Source organism: Amphiprion ocellaris, chromosome 3, assembly GCF_022539595.1.
Source record: "Amphiprion ocellaris isolate individual 3 ecotype Okinawa chromosome 3, ASM2253959v1, whole genome shotgun sequence".
Taxonomy (NCBI): domain Eukaryota; kingdom Metazoa; phylum Chordata; class Actinopteri; family Pomacentridae; genus Amphiprion; species Amphiprion ocellaris.
In genome coordinates this window covers 32,061,756-32,078,959 of record NC_072768.1, presented here as the reverse complement: position 1 = coordinate 32,078,959, position 17,204 = coordinate 32,061,756, and the positions used below count along the sequence as shown (strand labels likewise).

The following is a 17,204-nucleotide window of genomic DNA, read 5'->3' as shown; positions in this document are numbered from 1 at the left end:
TGATGCAGAAAATGCATAAATATGTTTTGATTCTATTTTGCTGAAAGTGCATTTTCACACTGATGGTATTGCAGCTAATTGATCACATATTTAAGAAATAGATTAATCAGTTGGCATTTACTGTATAAGAGGGATTGTGGAAGTACAAAATGTTCCCCAGTTTAGCAGGAAAGTGGGTCCTGGTGGAAAGTTCTTTGGCCTCCAAGATTTCAGTTAAAACATGGTAGGATGGATTGGAGTCTTTGATTAATCATAAAAGGATATAGCCTTAGCCCTGTCATTTCTGGATGTGTACTTTATTTCTCCGCATTAAGTGAATATATATACCACACAAGATTGTTTGGAGCAAAGTCTGTGTGCAGAAAATATCTAACCAATGTGTGGAGGGTGACGCATGTCTTATCGGTGACCATATCAAACAACTTTCTGATTACTTACTGTAACTTTAACATTCTGTGAATAACTTCCAAACATGCATTTGCTATTTATGTAAGTTACTATGTGCTGTTCAGCTATGGTACACTCAGATAATTTTCTTTTTCTTTTTTGCTATCATACAAAGAAAACAGAGATAACAGACTGTACATCCTGTAGCTGTCCTGCAGTCTTAATGTCAAATACCACCCAAACCCTGTGATACATGTTGTCCCCTACAAGGGACAGGTAAAAAATATTCTCTGCTATTGTAGGAAACATTTTGATCACGCCAGGGGTAATTTAGTATTATACTTGACTAATGACATTACTTCTATTTCGCTGTACATTAATGTGAACAACTCCTCCTCCTGCATGCGTTCAATAAAGAAAGGAAATATTTCTAAACAGCTGGAAGCAACAAACTCAACTGCCCTCTGTGTTTGACATCTCAGCTGTACAATGTGAAGACAAACAGACCTACACAGTGTGATTTGCTGTCAGAACCCGGCCCAGACTGATCTGCTCTGCATGCTTTTTCTGGAATAATTTATATGAGAATTTAATGAAGTTACCAGTGCTGTTGTTCTACTTGTGTAGATAATACTTCATTTGCATATTTAAGTGAAACATTTCAGAAAGTTTGTATTGCAAGAAAACAATTTTCTAAATGCAAGTAATGAACTGGGAGTTCTTTATGATTTTAATCATGGCCCACTAGTTAATTAAAAATTAAACCTTGTAGTGTTTCGCCTTAGAGTGTATCTTAAACCATTGTTGACCAGTTGACTGGTGTCCACGAAAATATAGTTTTGTATCTTGCTCAAAATAGTACATATTAAAAAAAATATACACTTCAGTATGTTTTAAATCTTGTATGGAAGAAGTAAAAGCTTTATTTTTATATAGAAGATTTACACATTTTTTGAAGAATTCATGAATGAAACAGTGAGTGGTACATTCAGCTACAGGAAGCCCATTGAAAATACAGTAAATACATTTATTAGATGAACTTGAGTAAAAAAATAGTTAACCAGAAACATCTGTGTTAAAGTAAAATGCTTAATTTGGTTTTCTCTATTAATTCATGTAAACCAGAAAAGCTTGTATGGTTCACATTGACAGAAACAGTTAAACAACATATCATATGTTGAAAAATGGAACGTTATCCTATCACGATCATCTAATTTTGTGCCAATATGGTACAAGTACATAATGATTAATGATGGAGAAGACTGATGATAGGTCCAAATCTAACTGAATGATTTGGGGATCCACAGCTATTAAGTGTTAATTTGCCAGTCTGCACTATTTCTGCTGTGTGTCTTAAGGCCACTTCACGCCGATGACCTGAGTTGGACCTTCATGCGATAAGGTCTGGGAGACAAAGTGATGCCATAGACTGGAGTGAAGTCTGGTTTTCCTGCATCCTCAGGCCAGATGAAGTCAAATTTCCTCAGCAGAGTCACCATGATGAGGAAGAGCTCCATACGAGCCAGACCCTCTCCGAGACACATCCGAGGACCTGAGGAATAAAAAACACAGTTTCATTTGATTCACCCTATCTGTGACTGTCACTCCAAGTGTGATACAGTTTTGATGCTCTTATACCTGCAGAGAAAGGCATGAAGGCATCTGGTTTAACAAACTCTCCCTGGTCATTGAGGAAGTTTTCAGGGTTGAATTCATGAGGGTATTTCCACTGTCCCTCCTCATTGTGCACTGAGGTCAGGTTCTGGATGATCGTCGTACCCTGAGGAGGAAGTACACCAAAAGAAAAAAAAGGTATAAAGATGCTCTAAAGTGGTTCACTAGAAGACAACTGGAATTCACTTTTGGTTTTTGAAGACATTTCACTGCTCATTCAGGAGGCTTCCTCAGGCTGATGGGGAGTCAAAGACATATATCATCACCTGTAACTCATATGACTTATGGCCCTTTAAAGATGACTCAAAGTGTTCGTGGTGGTGAAACGTTCTTGGGAGAGATGTCAGAACTGCATTATAAGTACCTGAAAGGTGGTGTCATGGATGACCTCTTTCAATTTAATATAGATGGATTCCTTCAGTCCTCTCTTAAACCACCATCTCTCTCCAGAATGTGAACATTGCTGTCCTCAAAGGAGTGGCCCTTGTCTGTGAGATGCAGACTGCTAAGTTTCATCCTGAAGAGCTGCCTCTGTTGTACCACAACTTTATTCACTCTTAATTCACCTTTTTAGATACATAAGATGTGAGAATGTTGTTCCATCTGTTCTATTACTTTTCCAAGTTTGATGTTGTCGCTTTTTCCAGATCTCTTAATGAAGGCCCAGTTGGGATAGCGAAGTGCATTAATAATATGGGTATGCTTCTGTTCTTTCCCCTGCCATACGGTTCTGATAGTCTCCAGTTAATGTTGCTGTAAGTATTGGTCTGTGTGTGTATGTTTCTGGTAACTTCAATGTTGAGGGATCCGTCTTATTTAATGTGAATAGCACAGTCGAATATGGCACTTAATTGTTCCTGACATCCTTCCATTTGAACTTGATTCTGTTTAAATATGTACCTGGGACTCTTCTTCAGTCACTTAGTTACAACTGAAGAAACCTCTTGGATACAATTTGAAAAGTCTTCAAGAACCAAAAGTGCCGTTTCTTGCTGCTGAAGTTCTTATGGATTACCATGACCTGGATCACTAAGAATAACCCAGATAAAAGATGATTTTCACTTTGTTATCTTTGTCACTAATACCCATTTAACCAGCTGCGTCTTACCTTCGGAATGGAATATCCCGCAAGCTGTGTGTCTTTCGTTGTGCAGTGGAAGACGCTGAGTGGAACAGTGTTGGAAACCCTCTGCACTTCGTGGATCACAGCCTGGATGAAGAGAGGTTTAAACATTTGACTTGGAGCAGAGAGAAAACAATGCAAGCCCTCAGAGGCTCAGCCCCAAAAGCTCAGGTCAATACAGCTGCAGTAAGGGGAATAGCCTGCAATGTACAGTGATTACAATGGATTTCCAAATCCACAGATTTACTGTATCTCCAACCTTAAGCTAATTTTGTGACATGATCTAACAGATGTGGCCCTCAGCTGTGGCCCAGGCACACCTTAAATATGTCTGAACAGTGTACAGTATAGTACCTGCATGTAAGGCATGTTATGTCTGTCGTCAAAACAGGCCCGATCCTTCCCTTCCAACACCTTGTCAATTTCTTGCTGACATCGCTCTGAAGTGGGAAAGAAAATATCTCATGTTGCTTTTCCATATTTCACAAAACAATGAGATTACAACAAAATGTAAAAGAATCAGGGAAACATGAATTTGAATTGTGTTTTGGAGGGTGATAGATAGCAGAGTGATAGATGTTAGTCATGAGTCAACATTGCATTCAACATGAGGTCAGATGAATCAGTAATAATCACTGCTTTCCATTCAGGGTACTAATATGTTGCATGGTAACATATTTGCATGGGTTTGTGAAATACCTGAATGGAGTTCAGTCTTTATAACTGTTTCACTTAAACCTGTGTTTTCTATGTGGGACCTTCAAAAAGTTATGGGCCTCACCTGAAAACAAGGTGCGCAACTCCCATTTTGGGGCATAACTGTACACTGTAAAGCCTTATATCATTGTCTGCAAAAACTCAAATGTTTGAGAGGACAGCTTCAAGAAGCTGGCCTTTGTTATTCCAGGATAATGCAGTTGTCCACATAGCACAGGTGGCAGAAACAGCCAATGTGGCTTTGAACTGTTGTTTACCAACCCGACCTTGCTAACTTTCGACTTCCTGAAGTCAGACAGTGTCACCTCTGCTGTGTGGATGAGTTCATTGTCCTGGAACAACAGCATGCTGGCTTGAAGCTTTCCTCTGCTTATAAAAAAATGACAACAAACATCATCAGAATCATAGCTTTGTGCCATAAAAGAGCAGGTGGCACATTCAATTCTTCGCAGGAATATATCTACTGCCAAGGGGTTGCAGAGTCATTCTAATCATATTTCCAATCATAATGACCAATGATATTCAGCTGAAGTAAACAAAGGTATTTAAAATTGAACAGGAGGTGGAAATAACACACAAGTTTATCATGTTTTGTGCCAAAATGAATTTCAGAGGTTTTGCCAGTCACATTAGATCTGTTGCATAAATTGGCCAGAGAATCAAATGGAGTTATTGAATCCTGTTTTGTAAGTATGGAAGTGGGTGTCTGTAATTCCTATGAAGGCACAAAAATTTATAAAGACAATGAGGAAATTATAGAGCCGGTGAAATAAGGGAAAAACCCATGATTGCATGCGCAGTTATACCTTGTATGTGTGGATAGTTCATGAGGTAAAGAAAACCAGTCAGCAGGGTGTTGGAGGTTGTGTCAGTCCCAGCAAAGTGAAGATCTGCTGCAAACCTGTTAAGCTGTTCATCTGAAAATAAAGGATCATCTGGTCTCTAAAAAAGAAGAGTTTTCTTTGTAAGAAAGATGCAAGTGAGGTAAAAATGTAATTATATTATACTGATAGACACTATGGGAGGTGAAAGGAGTCAACTCGTGACCACAATGAACTGAATTGAAAGTGCAAAATAGGAATTTCTTGTAATTTATTTAAACACAAACCATATCAATAAACAGCATATCATCTGAAATAGTGATACCTTATCCATTTCATCCAGATAGCACTCAACTAAGTCTTGTGGCTCTCCAGGGACTCTGGTCTTCTTGTGTTCATTCAACAAGCCAAGTAGAAGAAATCTCAAAGTCTAAAAAACACAAGTCATCATTCATTATCATTAAATAATTTTACATTGTTTCTTTTCACTGACACATACTAGAGTATATGTGTTGACTGTTATGATATGTGCCTGTGGTTCGAGTGATTTTTACCTCGACATTCTCAAAGCCCTTTCTGAAGGGCAGTGGCAGCTTACGGATGAAGGGGAAAGTGTCATACAGCTGTAAAGAAAGAGAAAGCATTAATATATCTGAATCTGAATGTTCACATTCTCCTCCTTGGCATGAACTGTTCTGAACAGATCGTTTTATCCTCAGTTTTTCCCTTTAAAGGACCAGAGTAAGAATATTGACACAGAAAGTACAGCCAGAAATCATTCTTAAGAAGTTCAACGAGAACCACAAGTCCACTGCAGGATAAATTTTGCAGATCATCCAATCTGCAGACTCTCAGAAGCTTTAGAGCCAGTCAAAGAAGGTCTCGGTTTTGTAAGTTACGTTACGCAATCCACTCACACATTGAAGTGATACACAGAAATTGCTTCACATGCTTTCAAATAGTACCTCCAAACATTGTTTATTTATGACCACAGAAACACGCTTTTCCTCACCATCGCCCATGGTCCGTTGGTTATTTTGGCAATCTCAGTGAAGCACCGAATAGTTTCTGTCATAAAGGTATCATCATATTCAAAGCGTGTACCATAAAGAACCTGGTTGATGATGTTGGAGGAGGCGTGATGAAACATCATTTGTGGACTCAGAGTTTTGCCTGTAAAAGAAAAAATGCAAACAAACATTTGTACGGTAGTATAAAAGAATGAGAGAAACAACAGCACAATGCAAAATTCAGTTTTGTGGACCCACAGATAACGTACCGATGCTCTTTTCCAGTGTTTTCATGGTGTATTCAATCTCATCATGAATTCTGTCCTCCATTGATCTCTTCCCCATGCCAAAATTCCTCATTGTCATCAAAGCAAAGCGACGATGTTCCCTCCAGTTAGGGCCATGATCTATCATAACCACTCCTGCAATAGGTGAAGCAGCATAGATAGATCCAATAGATCTGATTGATGTTCTAATCAGTTGCAGCCAATATATGTTGTATTTTCACTTAGCTTCAATATCATTGTTAAGACGTTCATAATTCCTAAAAAGCAGTCAGAAACACTGATGTGTGATATGTTTTGAATGTGTAGAAAGTTTTGAACCATTAACAATTGGAAGTCTGAGCTATTAAAGTTCTGGAGTTTGGAAATTAAGTAAAATAATTTAATGTATCAAATATCACTGATGTGATTACATGTTAATGCACATTTAAAGAGCTTACCTCCCCAAACAAAAAGCGGACTGAAGAGTAAATCATTCCTACATGTGTACTGACGCAAAAGATTGTAGAAAATAATGTATTTAAACGTCTAAACCTTGTGTAATGAGTTCTCTCCACTGTTTAAATAAAACTTGCACCCAAGGTGTGATGTGTCGTATCGAACGTTACCTTTTCTCTTTGCAAGGTCATTAATAAACAGGTCTTGAGGTCGTCCAGCAAAATCAGTAGCTCTGGTCACCATAGCCTCCTTCATGGCCTTCACCCCATGGATGAAGACAACTGGATTAGGACCGAAGAACAGACTGTAGACATTTCCATATGACTTCTTCAGCTGGGAAAGAACAACATAACAAGCCAGTGGTTGAAAAGCATGTATCATACCGTTAGATTGAAAAGGGGGTTATCAGTTTATTGTGCTCAAGGTGGGCATGGTCAATAATTAAAAAAGGGATTAAAACAGAACTCATTCAGAAAGAGTGACACACAATAATAATAAAAAAAACACTGAGCAAATTAAGTTAAAACAATACGACATACCTCATTGATTTTCACACAATTATTGACAACTACAAAGTGGTTTTATTACAGATACAAGGTTCAGTGCTGATAAAGCTGTTTATATGACAACATCAATCTCACAACATTATAATCTTAATTCTCTTGTATGTTAAGAGTTAAATGGTCACATAGTCATACTAAGATTTTACACAGTAGCGTTTTACTTTTACCTACGTAGATTAGGTGGATGATCATACAGAGTGGTGCACTCTCACATGGTAGTTTTAATATCTGATCCTGCACATGTGTCCGCAGATCAAAGCAGGCATTTAATGAACTGACTCATTGTGACTTATCTCAGTAATCAAAGTTAGAAAAGTCGACTGTGCATGACCTGCCATGCTGTTCCAAGTTTGCAAGCAGTCAACTGTGTGTCAATGACATATTATGCAATCACATAAAAACAACAGGAGCCTGTGCTCATTTAAGTATGCAGTGCAACGATTCTTTCGGCATTATAACAATTTGAGACATTTACACAGCAGCATCATTCACTGCAACATGTTTCTTACCCTCTCCAAGTCCTTCAAAGGGTTACGAAGGCTCAGGTGCAGAATGTTCCCCAGTATAGGCAGTGGAGCAGGTCCCGGTGGAAAGTTCTTGGGCCTCTTGGGCCTGAGTTGGAAAACGATGAAGAAAATGCACAGCAACAGCAGAATGACTGAGACAGACATGGTGGGATGGATTGGAATAACCTGAAAAGAGTAAGTGGCTAACCTGATTTTAAAAGCTGTCCCTGCCCAGAGCCCTGCCTCCTCTGGATGTGTACTTTGTCTCTTTGTACTAAGAAAGTGACTATATCAAACACACACAGGCAACCTTACGGACCAAGAGGAATTGAATTGTTGGTGTCTGTGTTTACTGTCACGTGGACTGTAATTGTTCCATTAAAGATGATCCCTGGAGCAAATCTAATTTAGGAGACTTACTAAATCACATCAGCACCATGGACACTCACACCTAAAGAACCTTCACTTCCAATCCCTTCACCTGCCCCAGAAACACAGTTAACACTGAAGAGAACAGTGTCTGTCCACAGTGGCCAGTCATGGATTTCTCATCTGTGACCACATCAAACATATCAAACACTCTGTGATTTGCTTTAAAACCCTGTTTTAACCATGTATTCAAATGTTCCAGCCATTTATGGTCAACCAAGATAAGTTTAGTCTTCTTCGTTTACTTCCTTTACCATCTTTTGAAGAAAGCACAAATAACAGATTGTGCATGCTGCAGATTCCATAGTTATTTTTTAGTTTCTGTTAGATACAGATTTAAACAATGAGAGATCATTTTAGATGCTGGATGTGTTTTTTAATGCCCTAAATTACATTTGCTTGGCAAACTTGAGCAAATAATGCCATGCAACACAACAGCTCCAAAATAAAAAAGACTTTTTCATCTTTTTTCTCCTTTTATCCATGCAAAATAACAATGTTTGGATGTTTTTTTTTGTTTGTTTTTCAGTTGTTTTTTTTTACTGAGACTGAAACGGCTGAGCCTTCTGTCACTTCAAAATGTTTGTTATTCCACATAGTAAAATATTTATTATATGTATGTATTCATCAATTTCCTATTATTGATAACACTTGGGGGTGTTTAAAAATAATGTTATGCATGTTAATCACATTTTTTTCAAGTTTTGTAAATAAATAAAGTTCAATTTTTATTATTCCTTTTTTTATGATTTGTGACGTCAAAACTTATTCTTAACAGAAAACATTTTTGAGTGTTGTCTACTTCTAGCTATGGTTATGCTGTTTTGATAGACCTGTGGAACTTTATATTACAATGAAAAATGCAGTAAGTAATAAATGTGAGAAAGCAATAAAGGCCTGAGAAACAGACTGAGCACCACAACGCTATGACCTTTCATCCACATGTTGTTGAACTCTATGCAAAAATCTCTATCACACATTATGGCTTATCAATAATCAAAGTTTAAAAATTTCGCAATGCATGTCTTGCAGTATTTCTTGGGCACACTCCAAGTGTGCAATTGTCAACTTTATACCAAAGACAAATCAAGCAATCACACAAAAACAACAGGAGCTACAATGCTGCTGAGTCACCATGGTCATAAAAGTTCACAAAAGTTCATGGAAGTTCTCAGTCACCTCACGGGCACCCCAGCTCATCTAGGTCAGGTTAACCAGTGATCGGGTATCAGTGAAGTCAACAATGAATACATTTACGGTCTCTGAGTGTGACTGAGAGCATCATTAGATGACTGTAATGAATATGTGGCTCAGCCATTAACATCTCTGAAAAGACACACTTTATGTGTCCTTTGTTGACAGAGGCATATATAGACCTCATGGCATTAATTGGAGCTGAGGTTTATATTGGTGTTACCATCTGTTTGTAGGAATCTTTTGTCTGAGTTTATTCAGTTTGTCACATTTTTATTGAATGAGTTTACTTTTAGTCAGCTGGGATAGACTCCAGCCCATCTGTGACCCTAATGAGGATCAAGTGATGTATGGATGGATGGATGTATGGATGGATGGATGGATGGATGTGGTTGTTGTGTCTAAGCCTAGTATCATTGGCATGAATTAACAGGGTGAATGACCATCTATAATGACACTATAACCTGATATAGCACTTTTTAAATCAGATATTGCAGCAGAAGAATCACCACCTTATCTTATACTACTTGCCATATTACTTGGATACACTCCAAGTGTGCAAAAAGTCAACTCTATACCAAAGACATATCAAGCAATCACATAAAGAGTATTGCATCGCCTCTCCTGGCTTGTTTTGAATAGTGGTCACTGTAAGAACCAAAATGTTAACTGTACCTATATTAGTCTTTGAACAGCAGATAATTAGTAATAACAAGAATAAAATATGAGGCCAAAGTATCCAATTAACTTAGTCTCATATTGGCATAGTTTTAAGCTGTTTTACATGTTATTATAGATTTGTCAAATTCCTGAAATTCGTTTATGACTTTAGGCATTTTTGTACCCCCCATTATTTTTAGTGGCTTCATTAGGTCACCCTTATTGAAGATTGATGCTTAATGGCCATTAATAGTTAGTCAAAATACCTCGCTTTTTCTTATTGCGAAGAGAGCAGAATTAGCAGATTGTACATCCTGCAATTACCATAAATATATTTTAAAATGTTTAAGTCCTTCTGTCAAATGCAGCTTGAAACAATGAGAGATACATTCAGTTTTTGGTGGGCATCTCTTCTGGCAAACTTTTGGTTGTATGTTTGACCACTCCTCTTGACAGGACACATATCTTTTTAGAAGTGTATGTAAGCTTTTGTTCACAACTGTATCTTGTTTCACTAAAACATATGAAAATTCCTATGAGGATTCCTTTCCTTCAGTTGATATAATATGCAGTATTGTACAATGTACATTAATAGCTTCATAGAGTAATTGTTGAAGGGACTAATGATATGTCACCATATGTTCATAAGTGGACAATGTCCATCCAGCTAACTATAGTTAACTGCTATCAAGGGTAGCTCCTTTATTATCCTCGATCTACTGATTTGCTTGTAATTTTTGTACATCTGAGTCACTCTGCACTGTTTCTGCTGTGTGTCTTGAGACCACTTCACTGGGATAATCTGAGTTGGACCTTCATGCGATAAGGTCTGGGAGACAAAGTGATCCCATAGAGTGGAGTGTAGTCAGGTTCTCCTGCATCCTCAGGCCAGATGAACTTAAACTTCCTCAGCAGAGTCACCATGATGAGGAAGAGCTCCATACGAGCCAGACCCTCTCCGAGACACATCCGAGGACCTGAGGAATAAAAAGCACCTCAAAGTCATCTACAGCAGTTTCTTAGACTCACCCTGTGCCTGCCACTCCAAGTGTGATACAGTTTTTATGCTCTTATACCTGCAGAAAAAGGCATGAAGGCCTCTGGTTTAACAAACTCTCCCTGGTCATTGAGGAAGTTTTCAGGATTAAATTCATGAGGGTATTTCCACTGACCCTCCTCCTCCAGCACTGAGTTCATGTTCTGAATGATTATTGTACCCTGAGAATAAAATGAACCAAAAGGACAAAGGTCATAAAGGGCTTTCTTCACTTTGTTGTCTCTGGTGCCAAAACCTGTGTAACCAGTTGTGTCTTACCTTTGGAAGAGAATATCCCATGAGCTCTGTGTCTTTAGTCGTACGGTGGAAGACGCTGAGTGGAACAGTGTTGGCAATCCTCTGCACTTCATGGATCACAGCCTGGATGAAAAGAGATTTAGACAACATTTTTATGGTTTATCTGGATTTGGAGCAGAAGGAAAACAATGCAGGCTCTAAAAAGTTCATTAATCAGCTGTAACATGCAGAAATATGTTAACAACCTTGCCAAAAACACAACGATAAATGTTATTTAAAGACCATAATTACAATCTGTCACTAAATCCACGGATTTGCTGCATGATTTTCTCCAACATTAAACCAGATATGCTCTAACTGACATGGTGCTCAAGTATAGATGGAAACATTAGATCTGTCTGATCAGTATACAGTATAGTACCTGCATATAGGGCATGTTGTGCCTGTCCTCAAAACAGGCCCGATCCTTCCCCTCCAACACCTTGTCAATCTCTTGCTGACATCGCTCTGAATGAGCAAGATAGTATCAAATTTTTCTTTCCATATTGGCTAAACAATGATCTGATAACAGGGCATTTTTGAATGTATGAACAATAAGATAAACAACACAGAAGTTTCTCTTTTTTGCCACCATAGATTTAAAAGGTTTTTATTTTTTACAGTTCCCAGCAATTTTTATCTGCTCCAGTCAAGTAAGATCTGTTGCAATAATTTGTCCAAGCATCAAATGGAACTCTTCAATCGTGATTTGTTAGTTTGAGTGTCTGTAGTCCTTATGAAAATACTCCAGCTGGGTGAACATTTTTACAGAGTGGATGCATTCTGTGAAAAACACCTGTTTTGTTTGTTATTTTTCGAAGTATTCCTTTGTACAAAACCTAATGGATGAATGGAGGCAAATTATATAAAGACAATGAGAGAATTATAGAGCCAATGAAAAAAGAGGAAAATCTCATGATTATGTGTGCAGCTTTACCTTGAATGTGTGGGTGGTTCATAAGGTAAAGAAAGCCAGTTAGCAGGGTGTTGGAGGTCGTATCAGTCCCAGCAAAGTGAAGATCGAGAGCGTACATAATGAGTTGATCTTCTGAAAATGAAGGATCATCCGGTCTCTAAAAAAGAAGAATGATTTTTGTAAGGCAGATGCAAGTAATGTAAACATGTAATTATACTGACCACAATAAATCGAAACAAATACGAACATGAATTTGACATAGACTGTATTTAACCACAGTCTACAATAGCACCCTGACACACTCACACACCTTTTCCAGTTCATCCAGATAGCAGTCCACAAAGTGTCGTGGCTCTCCTGGGACTCTGCTCTTCTTGTGCTCATTCACCAAACAAATTAAAAGGTTTTTCATAGTCTTAAAAAGAAATAGAAGTCATCAATTAAAATCTGTATGCGTATGTATGAGTGTACATGTTGACCATTACAGTACACGTTTGTGGTTAGAGTAATTTTTACCTCAACATTCCTGAAGGCCTTGTTGAAGGGTAGTGGCAGGTTTCGAATAAAGGAAAAAGAGTCATAAAGCTGTAAAGAAAATGAAACACTATTAATATATCTGAATCCAGATATTCAAGTTTTGCTTTCTATTGTGACAAATGATTTTATCCTCAGTTCTTCCCTTCAAATGACAACAGTAGAAGAGTATAGATGTGATTCCTGTGACTTTTCAGCCTCGTGTATCTTTGTTTTCTTTGCATTACCTTCTTCTTTTCTGAACTTATTCATTACTGGATCACTTGCACCTTTTGTCTCTTCACCTGTTTTCACTGAAGCAGTACTTGCACATTGCTTCACATTTTCACACATAATACCTGTAAGCATGGTTTACCCTTGGTGATATTTCTAAAACACGTTTATGACCTTGAAAATATGCTTTCACTCACCATCGCCCATGGTCCATTGGTTATTTTGGAAATCTCAGTGAAGCACCGAACAGTTACTCTGATAAAGTCATCATCATACTCGAAGCGTGTACCAAAAAGAACTTGGCAGATGATGTTGGAGGCGGCATTATGAAACATCACTTGTGGACTCAGAGCTTTGCCTGCAAAGGATATAATATGAATTAACATCTGTAAAGCACCATAAAAGAACATTACAAAAGCAATAGCATATTGCAAAAGATAGTTGTTCAAATCCACAGATGACATACCAATGTTCTTGTCCAGTGTTTTAATGATGTATTGGATCTCGTCATGAATTCTCTCTTCCATTGATTTCTTCCCAAGACCAAAATTTCTGAAAGTCATCAGAGCAAAGCGACGATGCTCCCTCCAGCTTGTTCCATAATCGACCAGAATCACTCCTTCAAACGTTGTAGAAACACAAGCTATTTAAAAATGATTTAATGTAACATTTCTCAAAATATCACTGTCATGACTATGCTATTCCAGAAAATATCTGCGTTTTCTTCCACTTTAGAATGTCTTTAAAAAGGTTTCACCTTCCTTGGAAGGTTCCCCTTTTCAACACTGAATCATGATCAGTTTAATTTGGCCATTTAATTTGGTTTGAAAACACTGATGTCAAAACGAAAAAAGATTTCCACGACGTAAAGTAAATGCATAACAACATGGAACATAATATATGCAATTGCATAGGTATTTATCTTCTTTATAGTGATATGTAATTGAAGTGCTGTCAATTAGTATGACAAGTCACACAGTTCTTAAATTGAGATCATCTGAGTGCTGTGATTGTGTCTCAGTGATTGTAGTTTCAAGAGAGACAACTGTATCTGGAAGGTCCAGTTACTGGTGACTTGATACTCCTAGCTATAACTGCACCTTTAAGACAGAAGAAACACTCCAAGAGAGCTATGAAAAGGTTTTAAAAAGCAAAAGTCAGGGGATGAAAATTTCCAAATCACTGAATGTACCTTGGAGTACAGAATCCACCAGAATGGAAAGAATGTGGCACATTGTAAAATCTACCTAGAGCAAACCATCCTCAAACAGTGAGAAACTGTGCTATAAAGAGATGAATGAGGGAGGCCATCAAAACACATATGACTCAATGGGAGAATTTCAAAGAGAACGCCACTGTTGAGAAAAGCCTTTATTAAATCATGACTAGAGTTTGACATAAGTCATTTGGGAGGCTCTGAATGCAACTGCAAAGATATTCTGTGGTCTTATGAAACTAAAATTGAGCTTGTTGTCAGTCAGATTAGATATCAAGTTTTAGCAGACAACAAACACTAAACATCTTCACAAATGCACCATCCTTACCGTGAAGCATGGTGGTGGCAGCATCATAATATGGGGATGCTTCTCGGCAGCAGGCACCAGAAGGCTAATAGGTAAAAGTATAGGGAAAATCTGAAGGACAGCCTTCAGCAGTCTACAAGGGAACTGTAACTTGGGGGAGATTTGTTTTCCAGCAAGACAATGACCCAAAGCATACAGTCAAAACTACGCAAAATTATTTAAAGATAACAAGGTAAATATTCTGGAGTGAGCAAGTCACAACCAAGTCAGAGGTCAATCCAACCGAGAAACTGTGGCTGGACTTGAAAAGGGCTGTTCACTCATGATCCCCATGCAATCTGACAGAGCTTGAACAGGGTTGTAAAGAGAAATGGTGTAAAACTGCAGTAGCTTATTGAAAACTATCAACAGAGGTTCAATGCTGTGGCAAAAGGTGCATCTACTACATGCTAACTTGAAGGGAGTGAGTACTTATGTAATCACTTATCAGTTCCCCTCAATGCTTGAATTAAAGCTGCACCCATTTTATGACACAAAATGTCCGTTCTACCTTTTCTGTGGGTGACATCATTGATAAACAGGTCTTGAGGTCGTCCAGCAAAATCGGTCGCCTTGGTCACTATAGCCTCCTTCATGACCTTCACCCCATTGATGACAACAGCTAGATTAGGACCGATGAACAGACTGTAGACATTTCCATAAGACTTCCTCAGCTGAGAAGGAACAACAAAGTGGTTTTATTGCAAATACAGGGTTCATTGCAGATAAAGCTGTTTATTAGACTGTATATATCTGTGCAGTATTTGCGTCTCAATTCTCCTGTATTTAAAGATGGAAATGGGACATCATATTAAAATATGACACAAGAGCATTTCACTTTTGTCTATTTCATCATCAAAACAAGAAAATGAGTTGTCATTACAAGTCCATCCAATGTCTGATGAGCCTGGTATCATTGGCATGAATTCATAAGGTGGATGACCATCTGTTGTGGAACTGCACTCTGATAAGGTAATTTTCACATTAGATATTGCAAAAGAACAATCACCACCTTACTGCCATGGACAGGTTTAGTGTGATCCTATGAGTCATGACTTCTCATACTACTTGGGAAAGCTCCAAGTGTGCAAGAAGTCAGCTTTATACCTACCAACAGCATATCTAAACAGCTTGAACATCAAAAGCATTGCAGAAGCATTGTTGCTGCTGATTTTCTGTGAGACCAAAATCAGACATTGCAAATTGCAAAATGAACTGTGCTTCTGGAAAGAGATGTTGCTATTTTTTAAAGTAATTTTAGAAAATGCATTGAACTCTAGAAAGGTACAACCTTTCACCCACATAGTGTTGCATTCTCAGCAATAATCTCCAGACATAATATGGTTTATCAATAATCAAAGTCAGGCAGGTAGACCGTGCATGACCTGTCACACTACTTGGACACACACACAAGTGCGCAAGCTGTTGACTTTATTACGACGATATGTTTTGTTATCTCCGCAAAACAGGATGAAAGCGGCATTGTTGCTAAGTAGCCCATATACTTCGAAGTATGCAGCACAAATATTCTTTAACAGTTATAATAATTTAAGGGATTTAAGGAGCAGCATTTTTTTTTAGTGCAACATTTTTCTTACCCTCTCTAAGTCTTCCAGGGGATTTTGGATTCTCAGGTGCAAAATGTTCCCCAGTATGGGCAGAGCAGGCGGTCCTGGTGGAAAGTTCTTTGGCCTCTTGGGCCAGAGTTGAAGAATCACGAAGAAAACGCAGAGCCATAGCAGAACAAGTGAAACAAACATCGTAGTATCGAAGGGACTGAACTGCAAAGGCTAAGTGGTTAACCTGCCATAAGAGTATCTCTGCCCTTTAATCCTGCCTTTTCTGGATGTTTACTTTGTTTCCCTGTACTTAGGTAACAGAGAACAGTGAACACAGACAGAATCTGAATTTTACTGCACTGTTTTCTTTATTCATAAACTTTAATAATGTGTAAAACAGTATGTGAACCAGAGTTTTTATTGCAATTACAATGAGTCATAGTGCAAAAACAGTTATTTATAATCAGTACTGTTACTGACATCTTATACTCATAAGGTTGGTGAATGGAACAGAGAACAGAATTTCTGGGCTGAAATATAAACAAACACATGATATACAGTGTGTATAGTATGGACAGTGTTGTAGTGACTCAGGGCTGGGATTCAGAATGAGCTGTTCCTGAATAAATATTACGTCCATCATCGTGATGGCCTGAAGGAGGGAACTGTTCTTGTGTCTCATTTTGGTGTTTGTTGCTCTGTAGCACCCTCAAGGGGGAAGGAGTTGGAACAGGTTGTGTCCACAGTCTGGTGGATGCACAGTGATGTTGCCTTCCTCTTTTTCTAACTCTGGACATGGATAGGTTGTGGATGGAAGGCAGGTCGACACCCAGTAATTCTCTCTGCAGTCCTGACCATCCATTGTAGTCCATCTCGTCCTTTTCTGGCCAATCCAAACCAGACACTAATCCCTTGACGCCTGAATTTATTTACAATTAAATAAAATAGATATAATAATATTATTAAATAATAATAATAATAATAATAATAATAATAATAATAATAATAATAATAATAATAATAATAATAATAATAATAATAATAATGACAGATATATAATAATTAGGCCTCACTCCAACCGGTCCTATGAGAAACAAGTGCGTGCAAAAGGTTCCGAGGTACGTATTGAATATGCATAAACTGGCATTGAGGGAGTGGATACGTTATCTCGACTGCACTCTGAATGAATGTGGTACATTGCAAATTCGTGACAATAGGCATCAAGGGGCTACTTGAAGCACAGAAAAAAAGACATCACAATGTAGAATAGGATCAGGAGCT

General features: G+C 38.0%; 2 protein-coding genes across 2 annotated transcripts; both read right to left on the bottom strand.

Moving 5' to 3' along the window:
* Positions 1 to 1,274: 1,274 nt before the first annotated feature.
* LOC111565568 (cytochrome P450 2F2-like) lies at positions 1,275 to 8,161 on the bottom strand. Its single transcript, XM_023265716.3, has 11 exons — positions 7,527 to 8,161; positions 6,625 to 6,787; positions 6,002 to 6,154; positions 5,735 to 5,895; positions 5,277 to 5,345; positions 5,048 to 5,152; positions 4,708 to 4,843; positions 3,539 to 3,624; positions 3,170 to 3,271; positions 2,026 to 2,167; positions 1,275 to 1,939 (listed from the first exon to the last, which is right to left on the bottom strand). The coding sequence occupies exons 1-11, from the start codon at positions 7,686 to 7,688 to the stop codon at positions 1,752 to 1,754; spliced, it is 1,467 nt and encodes a 488-aa protein (XP_023121484.2). The 5' UTR covers positions 7,689 to 8,161; the 3' UTR covers positions 1,275 to 1,751.
* Positions 8,162 to 8,667: 506 nt separating this feature from the next.
* LOC111565576 (cytochrome P450 2F2-like) lies at positions 8,668 to 16,191 on the bottom strand. The gene is made up of 11 exons (XM_023265728.3): positions 15,963 to 16,191; positions 14,876 to 15,038; positions 13,269 to 13,421; positions 13,000 to 13,160; positions 12,572 to 12,640; positions 12,366 to 12,470; positions 12,077 to 12,212; positions 11,522 to 11,607; positions 11,122 to 11,223; positions 10,883 to 11,024; positions 8,668 to 10,783 (listed from the first exon to the last, which is right to left on the bottom strand). Exons 1-11 carry the CDS (start codon positions 16,122 to 16,124, stop codon positions 10,596 to 10,598), a joined length of 1,467 nt encoding a protein of 488 aa, XP_023121496.2. The 5' UTR covers positions 16,125 to 16,191; the 3' UTR covers positions 8,668 to 10,595.
* Between the last annotated feature and the right edge of the window lie 1,013 nt (positions 16,192 to 17,204).

Bases quoted from the DNA above. Each gene is read 5' to 3' on its own strand.
- LOC111565568 (XM_023265716.3), bottom strand. From the start codon at position 7,688: ATGTCTGTCTCAGTCATTCTGCTGTTGCTGTGCATTTTCTTCATCGTT. The intron at 5,896-6,001 runs GTACGTTATCTG...TTTCTTTTACAG, and splicing joins AACACTGGAAAAGAGCATCG to GCAAAACTCTGAGTCCACAA. The intron at 4,844-5,047 runs GTATCACTATTT...CTTCTTTTTTAG, and splicing joins ATCTGGATGAAATGGATAAG to AGACCAGATGATCCTTTATT.
- LOC111565576 (XM_023265728.3), bottom strand. From the start codon at position 16,124: ATGTTTGTTTCACTTGTTCTGCTATGGCTCTGCGTTTTCTTCGTGATT. The intron at 12,471-12,571 runs GTAAAAATTACT...TTTCTTTTTAAG, and splicing joins AGGCCTTCAGGAATGTTGAG to ACTATGAAAAACCTTTTAAT. The intron at 12,213-12,365 runs GTGTGTGAGTGT...CTTCTTTTTTAG, and splicing joins ATCTGGATGAACTGGAAAAG to AGACCGGATGATCCTTCATT.